Consider the following 12,713-nt stretch of genomic DNA (forward strand, 5'->3'; position numbering starts at 1 on the left):
TATCAGTTAATGCATTCCCTGGGAATCGAACCCATGACCTTACTTTTATGAGCACCATGTGTGTTCAGTCATTTCAGAATCACCTCCGGAATCCCATTCTAACTGCAAATCACGACACAGATGGCACCAAAAACTTACCCTATCCTAATAAATCAGGGCTTTAAGGCTGGAGTTAAAATCCCATCTATTTTATAGCTCCAAAATACCGATGGAAATGCTCTTCATAATGAACCGTAATGGTTTTAATGTAATTGGTATCACAAATCAGATCCTCAATTATTAAGTTTCACAACTTAAGAACTAAATAGATGGCAAACATTCAATTAGCCACAGCCTGTAGATTCGTGTTTTGGAGCGGCATCTCTCACCCCCTCCCACAGTCCACAGAGTACAACAGCATTCCGATGTAGAACCCTGGACAGCTCCTCTCAGAGAGCACAACATTTAAAGTCAAGCGTATACAAACCGCAAAAGACATACTGCCAGCATCACTTATATTAAAATACCTCATATCTAGTGTCTAATTGGTTAGCCTGAATTACATGCCTAATCATGAGAATAAACAATAATAAAAAAAAAACAGTTATGTGACTGATATCATAGCAACGTAATGCATGACTCACCCTTCTCAAAAGCGATATTTTTCAAAACTTCCAGCTCTGCCATTATAGTTGATAACAGGTAAACACTGCATCAAGACCGAGTGCCTGTCGGTACGACGATCAGAAAACAAAACGCGCGCTTCGGAATGCAGGTGCCATTGCACTCTTCCATTAAATAATATAGGCTATCTGTAAAAGGACACCCTTCCTCGGGAATTTATATGCGGTTACATTTTAATAAATAAATGCTGGCTATAAATTCTAAATGAATCATTTTAAGAAATCCATTTGATTCGTGTAATCAATGCGCGCGGAAAGGAGCTCTCCAGTCTCCGCTCAGTGAGGCGCGCGCGCTCCTTCTCTCACTCGCGCTCGTTTCGCCTCATTCTCAGTGACTGATCTCTGCACGAGGCATCTTTTTCTGCACATATTCGCGAGCAGGAGGAAGGAGGGGACACGAGAGGTTATGTGGATGTTATGAAAGCGATTAAGAGATCAGTGGCACGTCTAATTATTAGTTTCCTTAGTGAGTCTGTCTTTTAAATTAAACAAGGAGAAAATTACTTGAGGAGTCGTAGGTCACCTGAGGCGCTTTCGTTTAAGGGATAGTCGTCGCCCACCCCCACCCCCGGGAAAATCCTGTAATTCCCTCATGTCGTAACAAACCTGTATGACTTTCGATGTTATGCAGAATCGTTCGCTTCTATCGCGTCTTTTTCCAAACAGTGAAAAAGATTGGTGTCTTATACAGTCGTATCTCCTCTACACAGAAGAAATAAAGTCCTAGACGCTTGGAAAGAAACATGAGGGTGAATATATGACAGACTTTTCGTTTTGGCGTGAACTTTGGCCAGTATTTGTTGTTCCTGCAAAATGTAATTCAGAGAAGCATCATAGTTGTCTAGCAGCAATTGTTTTGTTAGGGAGAGTTCTGGTAAACTAGGTCACTTTTTGACACTGATGTATAAAACGTCCCAGTTTACCTGAAATCACCCCTATTTCACAGGTATTTGAGAATAAACCGATTAACACACCATCTGATTTAGTTTACGTTTCTGTGATAATAAATAATCTCTCTCATCACATCTTTACAGATGAATGCGTATTGAGACATGGTTGAGATCTATTAGTGGAAGGTTTCTAAAAAATTTATATGTCATAATGTATTTCTCATTGATCTGTGTGCTGGAGTGTTGGACTGCGGACAGAGATTTTTACAGATTTTTAGCAGGCACATAATGGCCTTCATTACACATTAACCACAAATTGTAAAATAATTAAATAAACATTTGTTTTCAATGCTTCAATGCAAAGTTCACCCAAAAATATCCTGTCATTATTTACTCCCTAAGGCCGTTCCAAACCTGTATGACCTATTCTCTACATTTATATTTATGCTTTTGGTAGACACATTTATCCAAAGTGACTTACACTGCTTTCACGCTATACATTTACATTTCATCAGCTCTTGCTTTCCCTAGGAACCCCTGACCCCACACTTCTGCTGTGTGAGATAAAATAAACTACCGTTTCTTATGCGGGAATCCAAAAGATTATTTGTAGGTTGTTCAAACTGCTCATTTCCATACAACTGAAGAATGCAGAATTTCAAGCCTCAAAACTGAAAAAAAAAGCATAATAAAATGAGTCAATAATCTAAGAAAATCTAAAAGTCTTTTAAAGCCATTCTGTTTTCTATTTTAATATATGTACAAATTGAATGTATTCCTTTATTTGCAAGCGTCCACAATCATACATTTGCTGAACGGAAACGAGCAGCATGAACATTCTGTAAAATATCTCATTATGTGTTCCACTAAAGAAAATCAAAGAACTTTCGAACAATATGAATAAATAATGTATAAATGCAGATATAAAACATGTAAAAAAAAAAAAGATGACAGATTGTTTTTGGTTGAAATACTCCTTTTCACAGTTAATAAATTTGACACAATATCTGACAGATGTTAAAATCACCTCTATTCAGACTAAAATGGCTGTTAAATATGCTCAGGGTAATATACCAAGTTAAATATGCTCACTCAGTGTTTCAATTGGCGAGTATTTCACTGTGAAGTCTCCGTCACACTCATCCATCACGCAAGCATCAGTGACAGATGGAAATAAAGCCTCATAAATATAAGCAAGTCTGGATCTTGTCGTTGATTCCTTTGAGGGTTTCATATTCACAGCACATAAATAAGCAGAATTTGTTCCAGACTGTGTGTGTATTTTAGTGCCCTTAAAGTGCTAAATGTCAAATGGGACATTGTTGCTGACTAAAAGAATAAATCCCGATGGATGTAGAGTGAAGTAGATGTTCCCAGAACTGTAAAGTAGTTTGGAATGAAGGTGGACCAATCAATATTGTCTGAGGATTCGGTCAGTATAATGATAGGCTTCCCGGTTCTATTCATGTGTGTATGTGTGGCAAAAAATGTGTCTAAGTCACTATCAAATTTGGCTGGCCAGGCATTACTGAGGGAATCAAAGTGCTAATCAATTTACACACAGATACACAGCTCTTGGTTTTATTTTACAAGTGATTCGTTTCATATAAACCGATCATAATGTCTGTGATGCATATAAACTTGATTTCCACTTCATCATTACTTTCATTCCTATCCCCTCCTTCGTCATTATTGCACTAGCCTTCTGAGACGAGTGAGCAAGCAAATGACAATAAAAGAGTGAGAGACAGATAGTGACACACAGTTTGAGAGGAAGAAACTGGAAACCTATGCAATAGAAAAAGGGACCTGTGGAATTGAAGCAAACACACTGGCTTTTGTCATTTTCCAGGCAGGTTGATCCATCTCTGGCTGCGGGAGGAGTGAAAACGTTTAAAGAATGAATGGGGGTAAATTACTGCAGCGGTGCAGCCCAGCATGCCACGCAAAGAGAGCCAGACAAAACACCTCCTTCAGACAGACAGGCGGGCTGCAGCCCACAGGGATGATGGACATCATGCATCAACTGCCCAGCCACTAGACAACAATCACTCTCTCTCAGAGGAGCAAACACACCGACACCAGCATACCAACACACAAGTGCCTCTTGTTCATGTCAGTATATGCCACTGGAATATGGGTATAGTAGATCTAATTAAGCATTAATTTAGATTAAAAACATTAATGCAGATTAAATGCTGATTGTACTTATACATAGAGATTATAGCTGAAAAGCTGAAAAGGTAAAACAATGTAAACACAAAATTAGTTTCAAATGCTATTTTTAAATCACATTAAATAAATCAAATAATTTCCAGTCGTTTGTGACTGAATAAATATTTTTTTAAGAACTATTTTATAGAGATCACAAATATATATATATATTATTATTATTATTATTATTTTACTTTCTACTGTATTTAAGCTTAAAACAAAAAGACTTTTCACAAAATATTACACTGCACAAATGTTTTAAATATTGATAAGAAATATTACTTGGCAACCAAATTAGCATATATAAAATAAATAATATACATTAAATTTACATTAAATTTCAAGGCCTGGAAATTATAACATGATTTATAAAATATATATATATATATATATATATATATATAATGAAATGACCGGAAATGTCACAGGAAAATGTAGTCAACGGGTCATTTAAAGCATCTGATGAACAAATGAAGATCTGCGGTTTAGCTTTAGGTAGGCTATAACCTTTAACATTTAATAATTTATTGCCTGGCTCTTAGCACATCTGTCAATACTCCCTCCTCTACTCCCATCTCTCAAATTTGCATGAAGTAAGGTTGGACAAATTATTTCACTTTTAAAACCATCTGTAGCTATTTGTAGTATATTTCTGTCAAGCTGTCAGTTTTGTGCTCAGTGATGTGGCCTTGGGGACTCAGTCCCATTTAAACAAACGGCATCAAGTCAAGAAGGACTGATTTCCTTTCCTTTCAGTACCAAAGATGGCAATCCCCAAACAATCCAGCACCAGTGCTTTATTATCATCATGATGTGAGATACAGCACCACCTTGTGTATACCAGTCCCAAATGCATCTGATGGTCAAGTAATCAAAAACCACTCTTCACATTTCCTGAGATTTGGAGAAGCGCAAAAATGTTATGTATAACAACAGTACACTATGATATATCCATCATACGGACATAAGCCTACCATGGAAGATACTGTTGTCAGCCAGAAAATGGCGGAAATACTGTGGGCTTCCATGCTTGTCCATCTTCCTGTAGCTCATGATGGGTTCCAGGAAGGATGGAGAGTGGAATATCTGTAATGGAAAAAAAAGATGTTTCATTTCAGTTGTTAAATAAACAGTAGAGCTTATCAAACAGTTTCCAGCAATAAATTTAAATATGCATTTTGCATACATGAAGACATATTGAAATGGTAAAGGTTTTGACCCATGTGCTGTGACAGCTAGAGGTTGATGTCAGTCTCACATCTCGTCAGGCACAAAGTGCTCTGATTGGAAATGACAAGTGCAAACCTACAGTTACAACACTGAAATATATATATATAGACTTTTCAAGGCCCCTCTCTTCCTTTGGGGCCCTGGTAATCAGTACTGGTTTTACCCCCAGTCCGACACCCCTGTGTGTGTTGGGAGGACTGAGGGCTTGAGAGTGCCTTGAGACAGTTTATTACACATCCATGTCCATTATAAATTCAGAATACATAGGTGTGAAATGATATGTTGAGATCCTTCCATAGGTGTAAATTACGACGTGCAGTATCACCTCTTTAATATTCACACATTTTCTACAATTACTTGAACTGAAGGATTTTTAATTACTTTCAAAACAGTGAGGAACTTCTCACCTAGGAAATATAACCAAAAGTGGTCTTCAGCATTAAACCAGATACATTTTTAAGGGGAAAAGATCACTCAAAATAAAATAAAATAAAATTGTAACTGTAATGCTCAATACTATCGCTATACGGTTGAATGGAAATCCCATAAAAAATCTAATAGAAAAATTGCTTGTTATTTCAAACAAACAAACAAATAAATAAAAATAATGAAATTACATTCTAACATTATATGTGTGTGTGTGTGTGTGTGTGTGTGTGTGTGTGTGTGTGTGTGTGCGTGTGTGTGTGTGCTCTTGTTTTTGTGACATATCAGGACACCACTCTGTATAATGACATGGGTATGACACAGGTATTACAAGGAGAGGGTGACTTATGAGGACATAACCCATGTCTCCATTTTTCAAAACGCTTATAAATCATACAGAATGAGTTTTTTTTTGAGAAAGTAAAAATGCACAAAGTTTCCTGTGAGGGTTAGGGTTAGGGTTGGTGTAGGGCCATAGAATATACAGTTTGTACAGTATAAAAACCATTACGCCCATGGGATGTCCCCACTTTTCACAAAAGTTCTTAAGTCTTAATTGTATGCATCTTTGCTGAATAAAGGCATAAAAGCATTAATTTCTTTTGAAATAAGTGAAAAACTTTTGAAACACTGATGATAATAATAATATTAATAATAATAAATGTTTCTAGGGCAGCAAATCAGAATATGACATTATTTTCTGAAGCAAGCAGAAGAGACTTATTTTAAAAACATAAAAAAAATCTTACAACATTAAAAAAAATCTTACATTCTAAAACTTGCGGCACTTCCATATAAAAACTAATACAATATGCAGTTTGCTACCCATAATTGGTGGAATGAAGAGCATGTGTTGCTGGATCTTAACAGAAACTATTCACTCTAACCAGAGCCCCCCACAAAGTCTATGCGTTTGACCCTTTGGCCTCAGTCTGCACTAATTTCCTGAAACAAGCTGAAATCAGACACTAAAGCAGAAGCCGACGGGGGTCTTGCTTTTTCCGGAACTTTCTCCCTCAGGATGTTCCCATAAATCCCCAGCAGACAGACACGCAACAGGTGCTGCTGGAGAAAAAACCCAACAGAACAGAGATGCAAATGAAAAACGGTTACTTTAAAACTTACAATACTGTACAAACAGTTCAGGAAGCGACTCCATGGGAGGTATTTCAAAGAGAAAGGTCATAATCTGGGACAGTGTCATATTCAGAGCATCCCTGATGTGTATGTGAACCAAGATTCTCGACAAATCAACAAAAAGGCGGATCTCTAAGACTCTAAAACATGCTGTAAATGCGATCCATAAGGCCCAGCAGACCAAATCCCTTGCTCCATTCAGCTCTCCTGGTTTCTCTCATCTTGTGATTTGTTGCTTCCTGTCAGAATAGCTAAAATATAAATGTGAGGGTAATCAAAAGCTGTCACGTGGGCTTGAAAAATGTATTCCTGTGACTATGAGGCACATCAGCTATGGGATAAGAGACTAGCAGCCCCTTTCAGCAGGCATTATCCACACAGAGGGAGCAAATTGAGAATGATTATAGTGTCAGAGCGTGGTAATGTGAGCGCTTGGCTTTTCAATAAACCATGCTGTTTGTACAGTCATAAGAAAGTCCCATCTGCCCCTGAGGAACACAATCTGGTTCAGTGGCGTCCCATTATTAGGAAGTCTAAAATATAACCTTCCTGGATTATGTAAGGCCTGCGTCTCTAGCTTCCGTTGCAGAAGCAAATCAAGGATGAGCTCATTTCAGTAACAACGCTCACTGACGGGGAGTTTGATGGACAGTGGTCATAGTTATTTGTAGAAAATCAATACAAATCACTAAAGGTTTTATGCGCATTCACACTGACAATTAAATAGCTGGATGTTTGGCAAATTGCTGTGTTGCTGCCATTTGCTATTCAGATGCATTAACCATATCTGGGGGTAGATCTCATTGGTAGGCAAATCGTTGCTGCACATTTGCCTAAATTAATAATAAATGCATATGAGAGAGTTTGAGCACAGGGGATTGGGGGTAGAGGTCGACCGATATTTCGGTCGGCCGATATATTGGGCCGATATTTGTCATTATTTAATATAATTTCCATGATCGGTCGTCGTTTAAATTAACGATCAATTAATAACCTTAATGCTGCGAAATGCGTCTGCAGCAGTATTATTATTATGTGCAAAAGCCACACAGCAGGACTATAAAATGAATAGATGTGATTATGATCATTTGATAAAATGAAGAGAGCGCGCCATTCGTTGGAGATCATTTACTTTGTTGACTGTTTCCCGTCAAGGAGACCGCTGAATGCGCCTCTTTAAATGGTTTCGTGGTGCTCATTGTTGTATTTTAGAACGCAACTGCAATGTTTTCAAATGACACTATAAGTGGTGTAACGGAATCCGGATCATCATTGATCCGTGATCCGTTCGGATCAATATCTTCGGTTCGGCACTCACGTGACCCGCGGATTGATTTATGAACAAAAAGAAAAGAAAAAAATTGCGCATGTTCAGTCCACACTCAGTGGTAATGGCGAGCGGAGGAACGGAGGAGCTTGAACGGCCCGCGCATTTTGGATTCCCTGTCAGATATAATGATGAAGAAAAGAGGTTAGAGTGAAAAGATTGTGCCAGATCTTTATGAACAGGAGAAGAAAAAAGTTGTGGATGAACTATCCCGAGCATCTTCTGTTGCGCACACGACAGAAGGGTGGACGTCCAGGGGGACGGAGAAATATGTGACGATAACTGCTCACTTCATCACAGCACACTGGAAAATGAGAAGTCGGGCTATTATGTTAAAAATAAGATAGGCTATTATGCCATGTGCACTTTAAGTTGATTTCATATATTTTAATTTAATAATGTTAATAAAAAAAAGACAAAACGTATGTTTATTTGTCTTGACCTTTTTTTTTTTTTTTTGCTTTGCTGATCCGAAAAATGATCCGATCCATACGAGGACAAGTGAGCGTGGGTTTGACTGGATGTATTTGGAGGTTATTGCTCACGTCTCGTTCTGCACATATCCAAATGGTTCCATAGTCGCAATGTATCTGAATGTTAAACTATAATTTTTTTTTTTTTTTAATTTAATGTAAACTAGACGGAAAAGATCATCCTCTTCACATAAGTAAAAACGTCCTTGGCATAACAGCAGAGTAGACCGGTATACTACGGTCTATTTAAACTGACCAGTGTAACCTTTTAAATGTTTGGTTGACTGTAGCCTACTTTATTTTAATAATGAACAGACTGCGATGTAAGTTTGAAATTAGAATGCACTTTAGATGTTCTGTGTCATTTATACCAAACACAAATGTTGCTGGTTGCTAGTGTGTTTGCAGCACTACTGTTATTTATTTTATATATATTTTTCAGTTTAATTGATTTCTATTTCTAAAATTGTATTTATTTAAATGTATATTTAATTTTACATTTTTGTTCCAACAAACTTGAAAAATTCTACTTGATAAATGCTTTAAAACTTTTATGTAAATGATTGACTTATATATTGCCTGTTTTATATATTTAATACTTGGTCAGTTTATTGATTTGTTTGGTTAACTTTGGATACATTTTTTTATTTTAATAACGTTCAGTGCAAAAATTATGATTCGAGAGATGGTTCAAGTCAGTGCTCAATAAATGATAAGTTTAGAAATGTTGTGCATCCACTTATTATTAGTGTGACATTTTAGCATGCAAACGAAGGGGAAAACTTCAAGATATCGTCCCTAAAAATCGTCAGCACATATCGGCCATCGGCTGACCTTGACCTCTAAACATCGGCAATAGAAAAACCCATATCGGTCGATCTCTAGGTGACAGCACTTAAAATAGATTTAACTGTGGGGGTGGGGTCTAACCCTGTGACCTCACACCCCCTCTGACTGTAAAGCAGGACACTTTCCCCCAACAAGCCCCCTCTTCAGAGCCCTCCCATATCCTGCAGTAAAGTGGACGGCTTCTCTCACTCTCCCTGTCAAGAAGAATACATATCAATCCAGCAAAACTGCCGACTCATGTTTCTGCATTATCATCTGTATCTGAAAGTCTGTCTTACTCCCAAACATATTTCTAAGAGATGATGCTGTTATTTTTTTCCCAGAATCTGTCATCTATGAGAGCATCACAATATTTGCTATCAATCTCTTCAAGCTTTTGTTTTCAGTGCCCACTCGCTCCCCCCACGGAACCACTTGCCCTTTCCTCCCACCACACCATCTATTATGCATAAAATTTCCAGAATGTTAACTGTATAACAGGTCTCCTAGAAGGTTATAATCAATCTTTAAAAACAAGTTAGTTATACATAACTTAGAATAGAGAGCTTTGTTATGAATGATTACCAAACTTTTGGAGAACAATACACAGGTTATTTACAGTACTACATGCATCGCTGTTAGAAAAAGAAGGGGTAAACATAGCTGATGGACCAATGAGATTTGATACATAGAGAGAAAAAAAGAGAGAGAGAGAAACTCTTTATGTGCAATCTGCACCGTTAAAGTCTGAAAGAAATGCCCATTTCCAAAAAGTATATTAAAGATGATAAAATGCAACAGAAAATATTAGGCATTAGAAAATTAATCAGTGCTGTGCTATATTAATCTGTATTATGTGTCATTCATTTACTTTCAGATTATTCTTACATTATCAAAACATTTACAATAGTCAATTATGGGAAATATTAAACTTTAAAAAAAGAACTGCTCTACTACATTTCATGACTAAAAGTCCCTACCATTTCGAGTGTTTCAGTATGACCTTGCGATGGTCAGGTGGTACAAGGTGGAGTTCTCTGAAGTTGTACAATGCAAGTTCTGCAAGAACATGTAATTATTTATGGTTATTCAAACACTGAACGAAAGCACCTTAATGATGGCTACTAGGAAGTGCCTGCATTAAAGTGGCCCTGACGAATTCTGACTGTTCTGCTAGGCTGAAAATTAAACAGTCAAGTGACAAAAAGATCAACAAGGAATCAAAAAAGGTTTTAAAGTTTAACGTGAACTGAATGAATGCACTAAAAGTCTGAAACATTCTTAGCTTGGACTGATACAGTAGGAGTGACAGACACATTTACTATGACCCAGAACTAGTGACAGACCCTGGGATCTGTTTCAAGGCCGCAGAGGACTAACTTCACTGAAGCCACACTGAGAACACAAAGAATACAGTTAACATCTTCTGTTCTCGGAGAATAAAAGCTGAATAATTAATCGGGTCTCCGCTTCCACACAGAAGCTTGTTTGCCACTCCACGCTACACCCGAGCAGGGGAGCAAAATGATACGCTGCGCTTGGAAAACACTGGAGTCATTTTACCCCACACGTTCCAATACACAGAAATATGCATCCACTTTGAATAGAAGCTCTTTGCAGTGACAAATACAAGACTGTCTTGGGTGCAAAACCTAACATTTTCTCAAGTGTGTGTCTGACATGTATTTCACTATAATGTGATGCTCTGTATGGGGTGTCTTGTGTAGCCAAATACAGGTCACTTAATCATTCAGCAAAAATAAGGTCAGTGTATCAATTTATAACAATACTTTAAAAAAAAAGTGATTTCAAAGAGATTAATCAGTCATGGGTGGAACCTCAAGAGTGTCATCTTTTTTTTTTTAGCTCCCATTTTGGCAGATTTAGAGACAAAGACGGCACACAATAATTCTAGGTCCATATTTGTCTGGTTAAAGTCTGTAAACAATATACGGATTTGGAGAAATATTGAACATGAGCAACAGTGATTGTTTCAAGGCTTCAGTGAACAGCACACACCCAGATAAATTTACCAGCCTGCAATGTCAGAGACTTGTTGCTCCGTCAACAACTGTTACAATATGTTTTGACTTACTTACCCTCTGAATATACCATACAACATAGAGCAGTCACCTCTGCACATGAGTAGGGATTTGAACAAATGCCCCCTGGATACTGTAAATCCCCTCCACTGGACCTGAAGACCACCTAGCTTTTGCTTTTGCTTTTTTTTATATGTTTTTTTATACTATACACCAAGAAGACTGTAAGTAAATAATAGGCCTAAATGCACTGTTTAAAGTTATTCCTACAGGATTTTAACATTGTACAACGCTATGTATGTGTCTCTCTCTCTCTCTCTCTCTCTCTCTCTCTCTGTGTGTGCGTGTATATATATATATATATATATATATATATATATATATATATATATATATATATATATATATATATATATATATATATATATATATAAATCGTTCACTGACACTTTATAATATAGACAGTTCATAACAGTAAAACAGAAAGGTAATAAAAGAGGAAAAAGTGAAACTTCTTCGCATGGTACAGTTCAAACGTGCACCTGCTCTCAACAAAGAGTGGAGACAAATCACTTACTTCAGTTTCTCACTCAAGAGTTTGCTTATAATTCCGCTTTGGTTACAGTCAGCCTCGACTCTTTTCATTGAAACATTGTGTACTTGTTTTCCTCAACACACGCGTCAGCAGGGTTCTTCTTCCCATGTACAGTGTAACTAAAAGTCTCCGCTCTCATTCAAAAGCTCCGGACTGGTGACTGAACGGATTTGAGAGGAGCCGCCGGAAAAACAGGTGAGGACTTTCAGGAACGGACTTGAGAATACGCGACCATTCGCAGACAACAAATATCATCACGCGACAAATCATACGGCATTGTAGGTTCAGTTTGCCAGTAATATTAATCGGTTCCTGCCGTATTTTAAAGGCATGTTTCAACAAAACTCAAACACTGAGAACTTACACGTGGACTTTATTTATTTAAAAAAATGTTAGAAAACTATAACTTTAGTAAAGGTACCGATTCTCACTATTAACTAGTTGCTTATTATCAATTGACTGTTTATTATTAGCCTACTTATATTCTAAATCCCTAATCCTACCCAATACCTAAACTTTATAACACTTTCCTTTACTAACTATTAATAAGCAGCAAATTAGGAGTTTGTTGAGGCAAGAGTCGTTGTTAATGGTTTGTTAATAGCAAGAATTGAACTATAAAATAAAGTGTTATCAATACATATGTTAGGTATTATTGAAAAATAAACAGGATAAAATGAAATAGTATAACAATAAAATAAAACATATTGCTTGTTAGAAAACATTGGCTCAATTTTTTTTACCAAACTAAATAATAAAATATGAAACTATGATATAGAATACTATTTTATTTTATCCTGTTTATTATTCTATTCATAGATGTTCTATTTAAATAGGCTACATTTGAATTTCAGCGTGCTATCACAAAACCTAAAATGTGAGAGTTGGG

General features: G+C 36.9%; 1 protein-coding gene across 1 annotated transcript in view; it reads right to left on the minus strand.

Annotated features, from left to right (window-relative positions):
• LOC132101348 (1-phosphatidylinositol 4,5-bisphosphate phosphodiesterase eta-1-like) overlaps positions 1-11,972 on the minus strand; it is a 90,938-nt gene extending 78,966 nt beyond the window's left edge. The window contains exons 1-2 of the mRNA XM_059506240.1: positions 11,807-11,972; positions 4,741-4,852 (exon numbers count right to left, since the gene is read on the minus strand). Coding sequence (XP_059362223.1) covers positions 4,741-4,819 — 79 coding nt within the window. The 5' untranslated portion in view covers positions 4,820-4,852; positions 11,807-11,972. The remainder of the gene's footprint in view (positions 1-4,740; positions 4,853-11,806) is intronic.
• Positions 11,973-12,713: the final 741 nt, after the last annotated feature.

The sequence above is a fragment of the Carassius carassius genome, chromosome 23, assembly GCF_963082965.1.
Source record: "Carassius carassius chromosome 23, fCarCar2.1, whole genome shotgun sequence".
Classification (NCBI taxonomy): Eukaryota; Metazoa; Chordata; class Actinopteri; order Cypriniformes; family Cyprinidae; genus Carassius; species Carassius carassius.